The sequence below is a fragment of the Lissotriton helveticus genome, chromosome 1_1 (assembly GCF_964261635.1).
Source record: "Lissotriton helveticus chromosome 1_1, aLisHel1.1, whole genome shotgun sequence".
Lineage (NCBI taxonomy): Eukaryota > Metazoa > Chordata > Amphibia > Caudata > Salamandridae > Lissotriton > Lissotriton helveticus.
The window spans coordinates 484280703-484299152 of NC_136057.1; the positions used below are offsets into that span (position 1 = coordinate 484280703).

At 50.3% G+C, this 18450-nt stretch overlaps 1 protein-coding gene across 1 annotated transcript in view; it reads right to left on the reverse strand.

Annotated features, from left to right (window-relative positions):
- Window positions 1-429: 429 nt before the first annotated feature.
- ZFC3H1 (zinc finger C3H1-type containing) overlaps window positions 430-18450 on the reverse strand; it is an 830061-nt gene continuing 812040 nt past the window's right edge. Inside the window, exons 34-35 of the mRNA XM_078673923.1 lie at window positions 1515-1577; window positions 430-1385 (exon numbers count right to left, since the gene is read on the reverse strand). Of these exons, the coding sequence (XP_078530049.1) occupies window positions 1248-1385; window positions 1515-1577 (201 nt within the window). The 3' untranslated portion in view covers window positions 430-1247. The remainder of the gene's footprint in view (window positions 1386-1514; window positions 1578-18450) is intronic.

Below are 18450 nucleotides of genomic sequence, written 5' to 3' on the forward strand. Positions count from 1 at the left end.
ATTGTAAACTGTACCATTGCACAGCTTTGTTAAAGGCTAACCCCCCTAAAATATACTTCCGGCTGCAGGACTGCCTTCTTCCTACCTTTTTCTTCAATTCTCCCCAAAACATTAGCCTCTAACAAAAGACTATTCCATTTCTTACACTCACAAATATCGGCTTTACAAGAACTAAGACTTAAGTGAAGATGTGATCACAGTAAAATAAAAGGCATTTACATGGTTTAGGAAATTGTTGGTATAGACCCATGCTAATCTATTTGGGATTGCTTTAGAGTAGAACAACACACATGAGGCGTTTTCAAATGGATAGTTAAACAATGCAGGACAGGTAATGAATCTGCTAGGAATGAAGGAAGTCTTCTCCAGACTTCATAAAATACAAGTCTTCAAATTAAACAAGAACACGCAAATAAAGAGACCACACTATTTTTTTAAAAAAAGTTAAATTATATTGAAAATATTTGTATAAACAACTGTAATACTAGAGTGTAGTATTTTAATACAAAGCAGTTCAAATATTTACTATCATTTCAACTGTTAAACTTTTATTATAAATTAAATTTCTTTACAAAAAAAAATTGCACATAATATTGACCACTCTCGGGTTCTGATGCACTGGCGTTTGCAATTTCTTGAGTTTAACAGTCTTTGCAGCGAGACCAGAATGCAGAAAGGGCAGTGAGTAACTCTCAGGAAGCCTTCAAGTGCAACAGCAGACATCTGTTCCTGACAGTTGCATTTTCATGAAGACCAGCTGATGTTTGACAAATCCTGTAATAAAGATCCTCAAAAAGTTTAAAAAAACATTAAAAGATAAAGGAATCCCCTCGTGGACTTTTTGCATAACTAAACAGCCTGAGCATGTAATCCCTGCAAATTCTCCCTGGCATCAGTGAGTGTCAAGGGAACCAGGAGCAGCACAACATAAGGGACACGCAAATTAAGAGGGAAATCAAGCACACAACAAAAATAAACCAATAAAACGTCAGGCATTTTGAAGAACTATACTTACGTACGTGATGTTACGAGAATCTTGTTGGGCCCAGAAGCTGGGCCAGGTGGCAATTCATTTATCCATTTACAGGATCATATTAATTTTTTCCAGGCTGATGGACAGACGAGTGTAGACACTTGATAAGGTCAGTTATGCTTGTCTTACACAGACTAGCAAGCGCTCAGCCTAATTGTGAATCATTCAATATGATTTGTTAATAAGCAAACTCAGGACTGAATACACCAATTGTTCAGTGATTCCTGCTTTCTGTGCTGGAAATGTTTAAATTTAAGAGCTCATCTAGGCTGACTCCAACCTCTTGGCACTTGGAAACTATTTTTCTCAGGTTATCAGTTTTACCTCCTTCTGAAGCTTCAAATAAGAGTTGCTGCAAGAGACGGGGAATCAGACAAATACGAATTAGCACAGATTTCTAATCACCACATTAATGGGCAAGGCAAATTCATAAAATCACATTTAGAAAACCTCAAAATTAATTAAAATATGAAAACATTACATCTTTCCAAAGTGTTGCACACAAAGGTAACTTCTGGAGGGCCTTCTGGTATAAACGATGAACCTGAAAAAAAAAAGAAACAGGCGAGTCCCAAAGTGTTTGGGTTAGCAGACAAAACAAAATTGGGCAACAACCAATGATTATAAGCAGCATGCAGTGCAATAAATACATTATTGATGCTTGATAAAGAGCCCAGTAGTTTCACCAGTAAACTATCCAAGACCATGTCAAAATCTGACCCACATGAATTGGCGAGCACAATGCTAGTAAAGGCTGTGTATCCGATAATTTTTAACAAATCTATAAATGTTGGCAAGAGCCAGAACTCTCCACTCCCACAAACAATGAGAATTATTGGTGTTTTATCCTATAGATGTAACTAGAAATGTGCACACGGTTTCAAATTGAAGGAAGCTGATCCATACTTTGGCCCTCATTATTAGTATGATTATTTAATCAGCGCAATAACTTTGGGAGACACTTCTCAAAGGGCCTGGAATTGTTAGGTGCGCAAAATCCAGAACTGATAAATTTGGTCCTGGAGACACCGCCCTAGACTATGCTGCGGCAGTGGCAGGGTCTGCAGGCAGCAGCAAAACCTGCACCCAGCAGTATTTTTTGGGTTGGGTGGGACCTCTTGGGGTAGAAGACTATGCTCCTCTCTTACGGGGAGAAGTTTGCTCCAATACCCATCCCAGGTGCCACAATCCAGCAGCCCTTCCACTGATATGGTCTGTTCAGAGCAGGTGGAAAAGGTGAGCAATTAAAAAAAAAATTGGAATCAAACTGCCGGGGGAAAGGATTTGGTATCTTGAGTCGATGCAATTATTCCCCATCCAGGGATAAACGTTTTCCTCCACGGGGAATAGGATACAAGGATACTGAAACTTACCAGAGCAGAGTCCAGCTCCATCCCAAACCCCGCAGCAGCATATTTTTTGAGTTTTGGGGTCAGAAAGGCTGATAAGATAATGCTCCTGGGAAAACAGAAGATGCGGTCCCTTCGACCCCAGGACCCATTGCCCAGTGACACTACATGGCCCTCCTGCTGAAACCTTCCACCTGCTCAGAGCAAGAAACCACTTAAAAAAAAAAAAAAAAAAATTATATATATATATATATATATATATATATATATATATATATATATATATATATATATATATATATATATATATATATATATATGTGTGTGTTTTCATATGAAAGTGTTTGCAGACAAAGAATAAAATGGTATCTTAGAGCAGAATTGCACATCATAAAACAGTAATACTAAAACAAAAAAAATGTTTTTTTATTCGATCGAAGTTGGATTGAAAGCACTGAAGATCAGAGAGAGCAGAAAAAAAGTGATTTTATCTTCGCTGTATTGACCTATTGCATGGAAAACACAAACATTTTGCCATGAATGAAAAAATTATTTACCTTCGGCAACTATCGTTCTGGTGAATACAGCAACATCAAGTTGGCGATCGAGAGCGTGAAAAATAAACCTCCCGGCGAGATTCTCAACGCGGTGAGGTCAGGCTTCTCGCTACTGCTCGCGATGTGAAACTACCAGTCCGCGTTAAGAACGCTGCCGCTCGAGTAAAAATCTACTCAAGCGGCAGTAAAAGACAGCTCGCACTGTGCAAGATGCCGTTTTCAATGATTGCACAGTGAGGACAAGCATCCGGCACTGTGCAATCATCGAGACAGGGTACTACACAGTTCGCATAGCACTACTTCGTGAACTACACCCAGGGTTAGTGAATTCACTACCTACAGACTCCTCACCATCTTGACTGGATCCAAAACATTTCAATAACCCGTCCCTGCCGGTAGGGGGTTGCTTGCTCCTTGCAGACACCAGCAGCGATTTCCTTTTTTTTCCAGTTTTATATAGCGCAAACTTGACCCGGAGGCATCGGGTATCAGAGCGCTTTACATGGCACCAGTTGCTTTACATGAGGACACGTTTGTTTTTGTTAGGCACGGGAGATTCAGTGATTTGCCCAGAATCACAAGATGTTCAGCGTCATTGCGGAGACTCGAACCCAGTACCCCAGATTCAAGGTCGCCCGCCCTTGCTGTTAGGCCAACTCCTCTCCCCATTGTGATGTCACTAGGGCAATTGAGAAAGCACGCACTAACATCCATTTTTAATGGCAATTAATAAAACCCAAAAAATGTGAAACCTGTATTCCTAAAAACAAGAGTAATCAAGTACATATATAAAAAGCGTTCTACCAGGAATAGTTCAAATAATGAGTCTACAGATGGGTCCATCTAAAGCACACATGAAAATCACGTTAAAATAGAAGGAAAGGGGGGCGTGGCTGAGCAGGCCATGATGGCGGACGTGTGCTAGCCAGCTCCGTCCAGCCCGATACTCAACCTACATTTAACCTATCTCCCTCGGCGCCTCGAGCAGTTCAGGAAGAGGCATTTTGGCACTGTTCGCATACCGCAGTGATACGAGGTGAAATTGTGGTGTCTGGAGCAGCTTGGAACCGGACCCTGTGTCCCCATGAGGAACAGCCTGGAGGTGGGCGGCGGAGCCGGGGCGTGGAGTTTGGTGTGTCCAGAGTGTGAGGAGGGCCGCGAGTGTACGCTGTCCTGTGCGCCCCCCTGGGTGATCAACGATTGAGGTGGCAATCGAAGGGGCGCTCGGCAGCGCCTCAGACGGGAGTCGTGAGGAGGAAGCGGGCCACGCTCTCGCCAGGCCGGTGAGGAGAGGGGTGTCAGAAATGGAGTGGAGGTCTGCGGCTGAGGCGGTCTGCGGCGCCCGTTACTGGTGGGACCGGCTGCCACAGAGTGGCTGGTAGTGTCGGCGCCCAGGCCGGCGTCCCGTGGGGGATCCTTGCTTCTCCCTCCCTGCGGATCTTCTCCCCCCTCCCCCCCCGGGGCTCGCGTCTACGCCCAGGGATCAGTGTCTGGATTGGGCCGTGTGTGGGGGGGGGTGGGGGGGAGGGGGGTCCCGGAGGGGCGTTGTCGTCCTGCCTTCACATCACCGCCCATCTCTGTGACTTTCTCCCTCCCCCCGGGACAGAGCGGCAGCGGCTGGAGGAGTTGAGGCCCACCTGCCATTTCATTGTTGGAGCTGATACGGAGGACCGTGCGGTTGGCAGACGCTCTGGTGTGGAGACACAGTGGTCGAGTGGGGAGACCCAGGTAAAGGGGGTCTCCCGTGCCCCCAATGGACTTCTGGTTATTGGGGTCAGCAGTGGTTGCCCAGACTGTGGGTGGGCCTGAGGTGTGGTAGCCGGCGGACCGACATCGGAGGGGCTCGCTCTCTCAGGGAGGTTGCGATACTTGTGCACCGCAGGGTCCCATACATACATAAGCAGCAATGGGTTGATGCGCAGGGGCGCTACCTATTTATCCGGGTGATAGTGGGGGAGGACCTCATAGTGCTGGGTTGTGTATATGCCCCCCCCCCGTCCCCCACTACAGTGGTCTCTGGTGGAGCGGTTGCTTTCCCTATGGGCTGATATGCCGGATGTTGTCTCATTGGTGGGTGGGGACTGGAACGAGGTGTTGCATGTGAGCAAAGACAGGAGCTGGAATGGTGGGAGCCGGGGTGGCAGCCAGCCCACAAAATTGTATTCTCTGGTGACAAGCCTCAACTGGGTGGACACATGGCAGCGCATGCATGGGGACAGGAGGGAGTTTACCTACCTTACTGTACACAAGTCATTCTCTAGGATCAACTACATATTTGTTCCCCGGGTGACAGCGGCCAGGGTAGTTTCGGCTGAGATTCTCCCTCAGGTGCTCTCAGATCACTCCCTGGTGTCTGTTGAGCTGCTGCTGGGCAGGGAGCGGCAGCCCTTCCGCTGGCGCCTCTCGGTATGGAATTTGCAGGATGATGAATACAGGAAACACATGAGGGAAGCAATCGCTCATTATCTGATCATCAACGAGAGATCTGTCTCCAGTGCCATGACCCTGTGGGAGGCGCTGAAGCACAAGTTACTACTTGTGTAACGATATATCTGTAAGAGACATTAGTTAGTGATAGATTCCTTACCTTAAAATATCCCCAGGCGTCAGACTGGATCTGGAATTTTTTTGCGTAGCAGTACCCTTGCGTGTCTGTAGGCGTCGTCCGCGGCTCCGCGTCCGTCGTCGGCACCGTGATGACTTCGGCGGAGTACTTATACGCCGCCTCCGCGCGCTGACGTCAGTTCTTATACACAGCTTTTCCACGCCAGAAACGCAGAGCCATGATAAAAACCAACACACTTGCCATGAAAATAGGGCCCTGAAAGGGGATGACCTTAACCCTAGATATCGGTTCGCAGTTCGCAGAACGGGAAGGATGGGTGGGTCGGTAAGGAATCTATCACTAACTAATGTCTCTTACAGATATATCATTACACAAGTAGTAACTTGTGCATCTGAAAGAGACACGCTAGTAATAGATTCCTTACCTTAGAATAGATACCGCAGCAATACCAACCCCGGTGGTGGGTCTGCAAACCAATAATCACACCAGAAAGTCCTGGAGGACAGAACGGCCAAAGAAGCCATCCCTCCGGACTTCGCTGTCCAGGCAGTAGTGTCTTGCAAACGTGCGCAGCGAGGCCCACGTAGCTGCCTGACAAATGTCCTGCAAGGGGACTCCCCGGCCCAGGGCAGTAGTAGTCGCCGTGGCCAGAGTGGAATGGGCCCTCAGCCCAACATGAGGTTCCCTTTTAGCCAAAGAGTAGCACGCCTGGATACACAACACGATCCACCGAGAGATGGTCCGCTTGTGCACCGCCCGTCCCTTCTTAGCGCCCACGTAACCAACAAAGAGTTGGTCATCCACCCGAAACTGGCATGTGAGATCCAGATAGTATGGGAGCGCTCGTTTTGGGTCCAGGCGGTGGAGCCTCTCTTCCTCTTTCGAGGGATGCGGAGGCGGAAAGAAGGTGGGCAAGGTGATGGACTGCCCGATGTGGAAGGCTGTGACTACCTTGGGAAGGAAGTAGGGTCTTGTCCGCAACACAACCTTGTTCGGATGGACAGAAAGGAAAGGAGGTTTAGAGGAAAGAGTCTGCAGAGGTGATGGCAACCAGGAAAGCAGCCTTAAGTGTAAGAAGACGGAGAGGACAGTTATGAAGCTGCTCGAAAGGAGCGCACAACAGGTAGGTTAGAACCAGGTTCAAGTCCCACTGGGGCATCACGATAGGAACAGGAGGGTACATATGAGTGATGCCCTTTAAGAATCTGTTAACAATCGGGGACTTGAACAGAGAAGGCTGATCAGGTAGCCTTAAGAAGGCGGAAAGGGCAGAAAGGTAGCCCTTGATAGTGCCCAGAGCAGAGCCCTGCTGAGCAAGAGAAAGAAGGAAGAGGAGAACCTCAGAAAGGGGAGCAGAGAGTGGATCCACAGCCTTTGCTGTGCACAATGCCACAAATCTGTTCCACCTGCAGGAGGGACGCCTGGTTGCCAGAATCACATTACAAACTTCAGAAGGCAAGTCAAATGGCCTCAACTGTCGCCGCTCAATCTCCAAGCATGGAGGTGTAGACTGGAGAGGTTCGGGTGGAGGACGGTCCCCTGCTGCTGCGACAGAAGGTCCTCCTGAAGAGGCAGACTAATCTAGGGATCGACAGACATGCTGAATAGCTCTGGATACCAATATCTTCATGCCCAGTCCGGAGCCACAAGGAAAACCTGGCCCGGTCGCGCTTGATCTTCAGCGCTCTGGGCAGAAGTGGTATAGGCGGAAAGGCGTACAATAGACCGCAACTCCACTTGTGACGAAAAGCGTCTCCGTGCGAGTGCCGCCTTGGAAATTCCAACGCGCAGAACTGATGACATTGCGCGTTCTCTTCTGTGGCGAATAGATCTAACCAAGGCTCTCCCCACTGCTGAAAGAGGCCTTGCGCCACGTCCGAGTTCAGACGCCATTGGTGATCCATCATGCACAGACGGCTGAGCTCGTCCGCCCTGGCGTTCAGGGAACCTGCCAGGTGTTGAACCACCAGGGTCACGCCTTGATGTTCCAGCCACTGCCAGAGGCGCAGAGCCTCCTGGCATTGGGTCTACGACCCCACCCCGCCCTGTTTGTTGCAGTACCACATGGCAGTGGTGTTGTCCGTGAACACCTGCACTACACTCCCCCGGACAGAGGGGAGGAATGCTTTCAGTGCAAGTCGGATCGCCCGCAGCTCCAGAAGGTTGATGTGGAGCTGGGACTCTGCCGGAGACCAGACGCCGTGAGGTCGACCGGCAGCGACCCGGATCCGAAGTCGCCGACGGCGCCAGAGCACCTGGCGGGGACGAAGCACCCAGCCCGCGTGGGGACCCAGTTGGGACCGATTGGCCCGAAGGCGCCGCGGAACCCGGCGGAGGAGCGAGCAACCTCATGGCCATGAGGAAGTCATCAATCTCCTCTGGCGTCGCGTTCTGCCCAGGGAACAATGGGTATGGAGCAGGCCGCAACACCTGCGGCTCAGGCGGAGCCGCGTGGGCGCCCGAACCCCCGGCCGCATCGCACGAGCGTTGGGGGGGGCGGGGTGAGACAGAAGAGCGATGACGTCTCTTCGACCTCTTGTGCTTACCTGTGGAGCCTGAAGACCGTGGACGACTCCCAGAGCCATGGTGTTAAGTTATCTGGTGTTTTGTAGAGCGCTCAGCTACTCAAGCAGAGTGTTCCGGCGCAATCGGACCCAGCAAGGCACGGCAAGGAGGTATCTGCCAATTATTGGCAAAACAGCCACGTCTTAAGCTCTTTTCTAAATGACAGCAGGTTCTCCATCTTCCTCAAGGACAATGGCAGTGCATTCCAGGCTCGGGGAGCAAGATGTTTAAAGGAGCGACCCACGATCCGAGCACGCCTGATTGCCGGGATCGTGGCCAGTGACAGTGATGCTGAGCGTAAGGCTCTAGCCGGATAGTGGAAGCCAATCCCATTTCTAAGATGAAGGGCCTTAAACGCGATTGTAAGCGCCTTAAACACTATGCGTTTCCGTATCGGCAACCAGTGGAGAGATTTCAGAAGTCCCGTGGCGTGAGATCTCCGGCCCAGGCCAAAAATTGCTTGCGCCTCCGAATTCTTCACCACCTGCAAGCGCGACAGGAGGTACTCAGGAAGGCCCAGATTAGCATAGTCCAGCTTTGAGCCTATCAGGGCTTGAACCGTAATCTTCCTATGAGCGAAGGATATGAATGGGAGGAATTTACTTAACATTTTTAGCATACCAAAACATTGTCCAACCAGACCCAGAATCTGTGGTTTCAAAGTGAGGCAATTATCAATCTTCACTCCCAGATTCTTAGCCACCATGGTGTCAGCAGCAGGTGGAAACATATCCGCTGGACACCAGGACTTCCAACAGGGGTCAGGAGGGCAACCGAATAAAAGAACCTTCGATTTGTCTGAGTTGCATTTCAGCTGGTTTAGTTGGAACCATGCAAAAACAGCGCCCAGACAGTTCTTAATAACCTCTCCATCGAAGTCCGCGTGCTTTCCACAGGTAAAGAGAAGCTGAGTGTCGTCAGCGTATGAGACAATCTGGGCTCCATAAGACTCAGCCAGTGCCGCCAGAGGGGACATATAGATATTAAAGAGAGTAGGGCTCAGGATAGACCCCTGCGGAACACCCACCTCCAATGGCGGCACCACGGCTGAGTATGGGGGGGGGCCCAGATAGTCTGTTGGCGGTCAGAAAGAAAAGACTTGAACCATCTGAACACCATTCCCCCTATACCGATCTCCCAGAGTCTTGCAAGGAGGCGGTCGTGGGGAACGGTGTCAAACGCCGCCGATAAATCCAACAACACCAGCAATCCTTTACCTCCGTTGTCCTGGACCTCTTTGATGGCCTCGGACACCTCTAGCAGTGCCGTTTCGGTGCTCATATTCGCCCAAAAAACGGGCTGGGTGTGATGGAGAATCCCATGCGCTTCCACAAAGTCCGAAAGAACGGACTGCACGTGCTTTTACGTGATTTTAGCCAGGACCGGGAGCTGAGATATAGGCCGATAATTGGCATGAATGCTCGGGTCTAGGGAGGGCTTTTTTAAGAGAGGAAGAACCAAAGCCTGTTTCCAAGCCGGCGGCACTACCCCTATCTCAAAGGAGTGATTAAGAATCGGATTAATGATGGGGTTGATAGTATGTGCAATTTTGGTTAAAAACTTAACAGGACAGGGGTCCAGTGGGGAACCCGTTTTCATTTTTGATCAGGATTCCACGAGGCTTTAAGCCCAATGGGGGGAAAATTGGACAGTGTAGGTTGTCCAGAGGCAGGCAAGAGAGAAAGGAGTCCTGGATTGGGAGTTACCACTGGTGCTGCAGGTGGAAAAGTTACCTTGATGCTTTTGATTTTATTAGCAAAGAAGCTCGCCATTTAAATAACCCAAGGTTCAGAGAAAGAGCTCTTGGGTGTAATAGAGGCCGGCGATGTAAATTCCTTTACAATCAAGAAGATTTCCTTGCTAATGTTAGTGGCCTCATCAATCCGCTTAGCAAGGTAGGATTTCTTTTCCGCATAGATTTCCCTATGATAGGCCTTCATGCAACGCCTTTAGGCCTCCTTCAGTGGTTCAGTGTAGTTCACACGCCATGCTCTTTCGGCCTTCTTACAAATCCTGCGGCAGGTATTGAGCGCTGGCGTAAACCAGGGTGCCGAGGCACGAGAGGAGACCTTAGGCCCCAATTGAGGGGGTACTAACTCCCTTAGGCACTGCGTGAGCCACAGTTGGAAAAGCTCCAGATCCTCCTCCAAGTTGCCCGTAAGTGGACAAGGGTACACTGTCATGTACTGTGCAACCATACCCGCTGAGACCCGATGAAATGCACGAGGCATCAGGGATTGGCGGCCAGGCCCTCTAGTAGTGGAGCTAGACTTGTGCAGAATGTCAAAATTCACCAACATATGGTCAGACCATAGCACTGGTTTGAATATGGCGACTACAATGGGCATCGTAGAAAAAATCTGATCCAGCGCGTGCCCTTTGTTATGGGTAGGGGATGCCAGATACGGCATCAAGCCCAGAGGTTTGGTAATATCTAGAAGCTTGATGGTATCCGCCGGATCTGCCAAATCCATATGGACGTTAAAATCGCCTAAAAGTAGGCAGTGTTTAAACTTCACACTCATCGACAAAATCACAGAATCTAGCTCCTCATGAAATAACCCGGTCGGACCCGGGGGTCTGTAGACCAAAAATCCAGCGCAAGATTGAGCCGGTGGCTCCAACCCCGCGACCTCCTCGCGGACCGGGACCTCGAACGGCGCGGGGCCGACTGCCGGAGCTTGAGCCGCTTGCGGGACCACTCCCGCCTAGCCTTAGACGCCAGGGCTCGACAGTCGGAGCAGGCCTGGTCATCGTGGTCGAGGCCTAGGCAATGAAGACACCGGAGATGGGGGTCGGTAACCGACATCAGTCGATCGTAGTGGTCGCAGAGTTTGAACCCGGGCATCCCTACCGGTACCGTCTGAGTCGTACAGACTTCGAAGTAGATCTAAAATGATCGAAAAAGTTTAGGCAAAAATTGACTAGGGGTACCACTTTTTCCCGATCGGCGCTTGCTGGCGCGGAAAAAAGAAGAACCGACGACAGCGCGCGGAGGTGGCGTCCAAGTACTCCAACGATGTCATCATGGCACCCACGACGGACGCGGAGCCGCGGACAACGCCTACCGAAGCGCATGGGTACTGCTACGCAATAAATTTCCAGATCCAGTCTAATGCCTGGGGATATTCTAAGATAAGGAATCTATCACAAACGTGTCTCTTTCAGATGCCTACACTACGTGGGGTGGATATAGCCTGGTGTGTGGCGTTCCGCAGAAAGCGCAGAGACGAATTGATACAGGTGGAAGCTGAAGTAGAAGCACTCGAGCATCAGTGCCAGGAGGCAGGCGAGGAACCAGGAGGCAGGCGAGGAACAGGTGGTGCGACAACTGCTCCTGGCGCAGCAGTCCTACGCCTCTCTCCTGATGGATGAGGCCCGGCAGATTTGGCTGGCTATGTGTAGCAGCATATGTCAATGGGTTGACCAGTCTGGTAAGATGCTCCACTGGCTCTGCCAGGGCACCTTTCACCCACAGTCTATTCCGGGGGTGCAGGATGAAGAGGGGGCGTTGATGACAGACCCTCCGGCCATAGCTGAGATATTATGCAGATCTTTACACAATTCATACTTTATTTCCCGCCCAAGGCGGTGTCGGATGAGACGTGGCGACAGCTGGAGCTCCCCCTGACGGATGAGGAGCTGGGCAAGGCTCTGGGAGAGCCCAACTCTGGGAAGGTGCCCGGACCCAATGGGATCCCTAGTGAGTTTTTTTTTTGCAGGTACAACCTACAGCTAGCCCCATCGGGCGGCGCTGGAAGAGGCCAGGGCGGCGGGCAGGCTTCCCCCCTGACTGGAGAAATGCGGAGGTGGTGGTGTTTCATAAGCCCGGCCGGCCCCCGGAACAGCACGCTTCATACCGCCCCATCTCTCTCCTAAATGTGGAGGCTAAGGTTTTGGCCAAAGCCTTGGCCAACCGTCTCCTACCTCACATCTCTGCACTGGCGCACCCGGACCAGGCCAGGTCTGCGCCCCAGAGGGAGACAACACATAACATAAGGCGGGCACACGTGGCGATGGCAGCTATATAACAGACCGGGTATCCGGCAGAAACTCTTACTGGCGGACATGGACAGGGCCTTTGATTCCATGAGTTGGGTTTACTTATTCGCCCTCTTGCAGAGACTCATATCTGATGCTGCTCTATACTGATTTGACGGCGTCAATACGGGTGGCAGGAGCAGTTTCCTCCAGCTTTTCCATCAGACGAGGCACCATGCAGGGGTGCCCCCTGTCACCTTACTTATTTGCCCTGGCCATGAAGCCGCTAGCGGCCTGGGTGCGCATTGACGGTCAGATTAGGTGCTTTGAGTGGGCGCCGCGTCTGTCGGATAGGATCGCATTGTACGTAGATGTCCTTTATTATCCCTTACGGCATCGGATTGATCGGGGCCGAGGCTGTTTTAGATCTTGCAAATATTGGGGGTATCGTCGGGGCTCTACATGAATCCCTGCAAATCCACACTGTGGGTTCTGGGACACCGGGGGAGAGTGGGCACGTGGGCGTACGCGATTCAGGTGGCAGTTGGGGGCCTAAAGTATCTGGGGGTATTGCTATTGGATGTGCCGGCCATATCCTGGGAGCGAAACTTGGCACCAATTTGGGAGTGCCTTCGGGCAAAGACCTTGTCACGTATACCCTTGACAATATATGGCAGATCAGCGATTTTTAAAATGGTTGCACTCCCCCGTTTACGCTACCAGCTACAGAATCACCCGTACCCGATCGCACCTAGATGGTTCCGGCTGGTGAATTCGGTGCTAGGGCAGTTCCTGTGGGAGAGGGGTGCGATGCGCGTAGAGCTGCGCACATGCTTTCTATCCACATACTGGTTGGCGACCTCGGATATCCTCTTATTACCAGGCCTCGCATTTATTGGTCCTCAATGAGTGGTGGTAAGGGAATATGGGGGACCCGGCTTATGCATTCGAACACCACCTTATGGGGCCCCACACATTACACATTATTCTTTACTCATCGCTTTTGCGGGGTGCGCTGCCACCAGTCACAAAGGTAGTATTTCAAATCTGGCACCAGTTGCTGAGACAAATGGGGTGGTGGAATACCTTGACCTAAATAACGCCTCTATGGAATAATGGGGGTTTGCCTGACCTGGCGGCTCTGCGGGGGTTTCGGGGTTGGGATGCTATAGGTATATCGACCCTGGGGGATGTCGTGAGGGATGTCACTCAAGTCCTTCTGAGATTTGCAGGGAGAATTCTGTATGCCCCAGTCCCAATTCTTTTCATTCCTCCAACTACGTCACACACTTTCCCCCAATCTGGACGGCCTGGACTCTCTACCAGAGTTTAGCACGTTGGAGGCAAAGGTCTTCATGGTGGATCTCTTAGACAAAGAATATCAACCGAATTTACCAGTCCCTGATCACCCACTGTTCCCCAATACTTCAGAAGCTTCGGGGAGTTTGGGAAGAGGATGTGGGTGCACTGGTGGAGGAAGACTGGAGGGAGGCCGTAGCCGCCCAGAGGAGCTGCCATAGCAATGCGCCTTCACCTCATTCAATATAAATACCTACACTGGGCCTACTTCACCCGGGTTCGGGTGTGGCGGTTGGGATCAATTGTCACCCCGGATTGTCTTCGGTGTGTCCGGGAGGACGGCACATTCTTGCACACTGTCTGGCACTGCGTCTCCCTTGAGCGTTTCTGGAGGGGGTATTTTCCTGTCTGTCGGAGGTTTTGGTGTGGTCACTTCCGCGCACACCACAGCTCGCCCTGCTACATGTTATGGAGGGGATTGGGGGGAATATATATAAAAAGCTGGGGCTCACTGTTGGACTTGGGCCTTAGGGCAGGTTCACCCCTAATCTTTTGTTTTTTATTTGTGACCCTGTGTAGTGATTTTTGGGTCACTGCGCACTTTTTCCCTGTGTCCCAGAGTAAAGTGCGTGCGTGTAGTATGGCTGGCCTGCCCTTCCATAGGAATTCATGGAGAATGTGTGTGTCCATGTTAGTTCCTGATGTGTGGGGAGTGCAGGCTCGAGTTTAGTATGTATGAACTCGTGAGAATGAATGCTGCGAGATGGTGTATGCGGCATGTATGTGTCTAGAAGGGAAGTGCTACTTCTGGACATTGATGTATGTGTGCAGTGAGGGTGCTGGAGGGTGATTGGCTGGAGCTGGCTGGCATGCCAGGCTCCAGGAAGTCTGGATGGGTCTGCCCGGTGGTGAGTGTGAGATCAGCATGAGTGATGTGTGGGAGGAGTGCACCTGGGTCCTGGATGGGCTGGGTTTTTCCCCACACAATGCTGGCTCGCCCCCCTGTGGTTTGTCTAACGACCCAAGCCTCCACAGTGAATGAAAGGGGTGGTTGGACCATCAAGGGTACTCCCCAGCCAGCTGCAACTGGTTTCCCCCCCACCCTGCACCCTGAAGACAAAGGAATTTACAGTATAAGAAGGGGCTGTGTCCCCTTACAATTTGTTCTCTGTTCGACTTTTGGATCCTTGCCAGAGGGGGCTGTTGCTGCTGCTGGGGCCAGGAGGACCGCCACTTGGAGTGTCTCCCTGCCTGGAGACCCAGTGTGCTGGCTCTGGCCCTGCCTTGCCCCCCTGCCTTCCTCCAGACCCTGCTGGAGGCCTTTGCTTTGCTCTTAGCGCTTGGGAGCGCTTATTTGCCTGCTAGCGCTGTGGAGCGCTTTTCCTTTTGCTCATAGCGCTTAGGAGCGCTTTATTTACGAGCCGGTGCCCACCCGGCATTTGGACCCGTCTTGCCGACTTTTGGCAGAGCGAGTGCCTACCTCGCTTTATATTTTAATTAGGAGGCCGGTGCCCACCCGGCATTGCCCCGTTTCATTTAATTTGAGCGGCTGCCCACGCCGCATTTGCCCGTGAAAGTACCGCCGCAGCCCGGAGCCGAGGAGAAGCCGAGGGAACCACCGCTGACGTCACCCGGAGAGCCGCGCTGTGATTGGTTACAGCTGCCGGAGGCTCGCCGGGTGACTCGCGACGTGATTGGCTGCCTGCCTGAGAAGCAGGAAGCAGCCTGCCGAGGCTCCCGAGGGAGAAGGGAAGCCCGCCGAGGAGAGCCGTCCCGCCAGCGAGGCCCCGAGGAAGAGGAGCCCCGCCTGACAGAGACCCGGTGAGTGCAGGGGCAGGGTCTCCGGGTTCTTCGAGCGGCCCCAGTGGCAGAGGGCCGCTCCCGCGTGTGCTGCATTCCGTTGTTGGAGCCAAGAGGCTCCGGGGGCACCACTTCCCTCTGAGTCCCCCGTGAGGGACTACAACGGCGCCCTAACAGTATTTACGAGCCCCGAGGCTCGTGGGGGCATATTAATCGTTTAAGAGCGCTGAAGCTCCTTTAGTGCCAGCGTATTTGCTTTTGCGAGTCCCGAGAGGCTCAGGGCATTCCCGTATTCGAGCCCCTGCGAGGCTCACAGCCCAGCTTCGTGTTGAAGAGCCTGAGAGAGGCTCTTGGGTGCCAAGTGATTTATTTAAAGCCCAGAGAGGCTCTTCGCCCCACCATTGTTCTTGAGCCACAAGGCTCCAACGTTGCCCAGCGGTATTCACAACTGTCCAGCACTTAGTGGACAGTTGCTACGTTTAGGCTGTTGTTCTGTGCTGCCTGCGCAGCCTCCCCTGACATTGAGACTCAGGGCATTCCAGCCCTTTCGAGGCCAGTTGGCCTGGAGGACAAGTTCTAGTGTTGTGCTTCATGCACCCTGCGCAATTTATGATTCCTGCTTATTTGATTTCTGCGCAAATATTCTACCTGCACCTCTGAATGTGTTTAATGTTTCATGTGCAATGTCTATGTATTACCTTTGCTAAAAGTGACCTGCTTAGGTTTTATTTCCCCTTTGCTAAAAAGTGACCTGCTTAGAGGATTGTTATGTCGTTACCTTTGCTAAAAGTGAACCTGCTTAGGTAATGCCTTGTGCTTTTATTTCCCTTTGCTAAAAGTGACCTGCTTAGAGGAATGTTGATGTTTTATTGCCTTTGCTAAATGTGACTTGCCTAGGTGATTATTTTAGGTTTCCCTTCCCTTTGCTAAATGTGACTTGCTTAGGTGATAGGTTTTCCTTCCATAGGTCCTGATGATAAGGTCCTAGTTCCCTGCGTGATTTCCCTACAGTGTTTAGGGTGGCGTAGGAGGTATTTACCCTTTACCAGTAGTTACTGGTTATGCTACATTTACTATTTCTGTGTTACAGTCATTATATGTTTATGTGCTAAGTGTTATACCTACAAGTGCTATTTCTAAAACGTGCATACCCCTGACAGTGGTCCAGGTGGCCCTGTCCTGTACATAATCCCTTGTAAATCTTGCCCGTGCCTGTTGGCACATTGTAAAGTGTGTGTGTATCTAATGTGTTTTTATTATTATAATACAAAGGCTATTTTTGATATAACCTTGTGTGGAGTTTCCTTTGTGGTGGGCCTAGGGTGTTGTCGCTGGGGTGCGCGCGCAAACGCTTTACACATCGCCTCTGAGATTAGCCTTGCTGCTCACGTCACGTTACCTAGAGGGTGAGCAGGGGTTATCTTGGTGTGTGACTCCCTTGCCCTGACCTTAGAAATGGTGATCCCTGACTGACCTTGGCGCGAGCCTTGGCCGCCCGGGGGTCCCGTTTCTAACACTCACATTGGCGAAACGTGATATAGCCAGGGTATGGAAAGATCCACGGGTCCTTTCGGTGACCGCCTGGAAGAACGGCCTGGACTTTGCATGGGGCTGGAACAGCCAATATTTGTTGCCAAGGGGTGTCCTCACAAGCACTACAAAATATGGAAGCGGTGGGCGGACTATCGGGGTTGGTGGTGGAGCTTCCTGCTGTTGCAGACGATCTCCCTGTGGAGTGATGGCTGGGTTCAGTGGGATGGATAGGGTACAAGGGCGACGGGGGGGGGGGGGGGGGGGGGGTCCTTTCGGTGACAGCAATGGTACTGTAATGCTGCACAAAACATGGAACTTATGCACCTCTGTTCAAGACAATTCGGGGGGTGCATTGGTACTTGGGGTGTGTGTATTTATGCTGCACATGACTCAGTGGACTTAGTGCACCTCAGGGGGGTGAGTTCTTTTCAAATTCTCCTTGATACACTATGTCCGGTGTTTTGGTTATTCCTGTGAAAAGGTCAATTGCTTCCTTGCTTATGTACAATTTGATACTGCAGTGGTCTCTGGGGTACAGAGCCCTGCAACTTATGTGCAATCTGACAATAAAATCTGTTTAAAAAAAAATAAAAAAATAGAAGGAAAGAAAAGTATCAACTAACTATGATACATGAATTGTATTTAACCATTAAACTCAAGTACATAAACTAATTATAATACAAACAAATTAAGTGCGCCAAGTGATGGCACAGTGCAATTGCAATACAGTGAGCCATACAAGGTGTGAAGAATGAAATATTTATAATATGTACACTGGGTCAACACCCATAGCATACAGGGCTACATCAATGACAAACCCAATGTCATGTGCATTTGAGTTTGAGTTTGAAAGCCTTTCAATTCAAGATATGAGTAGACCCATGCAATGTTGACATTTCGACACCCTTAATCAGTATGGTCTTCATCAGTATAGGAGCAATGGTAGCAACCTACAGAGTAGAATCCAGACAGTCAATTATATCCTGTCAGAAAAGATGCTTGGTAGAAATACATAGAAGGCAAAGTGTTATTCAACCCGACCAATCTGGATTAGTAATCACAGAAACAGCGTGCATCAATTTCTAAAAGAAAAAAAGAGGAAAAACCATACAGTTTATGATTTGGAAAGAATCCACATTAGATAAACCAAGAAAGAGGCATGATTGAAAAAGTGCCACTCTCAGGGGGTGGGCCTGATAAAGAGTGTGGTGAGACACCAACTGCATGCTATAAACTGTTCAAAGCTGCACCTCAAAGCATACAATACTACTACTGAATGAAAGTGGGGGACTTGCATCATATGTTATGTTAAAAAAACTTGTAAAGCGCAACGTATAACCAGAGGTTTCTTGGCGCTAGTCAGAGTGCAGAGCAGGGGCAGAAGGAGAAGCTACTGATTAAAAAGTCAGGTTTTTAGGGCTTTCCTGAATTGTACGATGGAGGGGGCTGATCTGATTGGCAAAGGTACCAGGAAACTGCTTCCTCCCAATTTGGATTTTTGATATCCAACAGTGTTTATTTTTAAGGATCCCAATGTTCTTAGATATCTGGTGGGGTGTACCAGGAAATAGCTTTCCTCAAAAAGAGTGGTCCAGAGTCATGAAGGGCCTTCTAGATCGATTTGAATTTGATCCTATGATTTTACATTTAGCTATTGAAGATCTTTAATGGCAAGAGACAGAGTGATGCCTGGGCAGTCCTAGTAGTAGTCTTGTGGCTGAATTCTGCAAAACATGCAGTTTGACATATTAGACCATCACGCAGTTG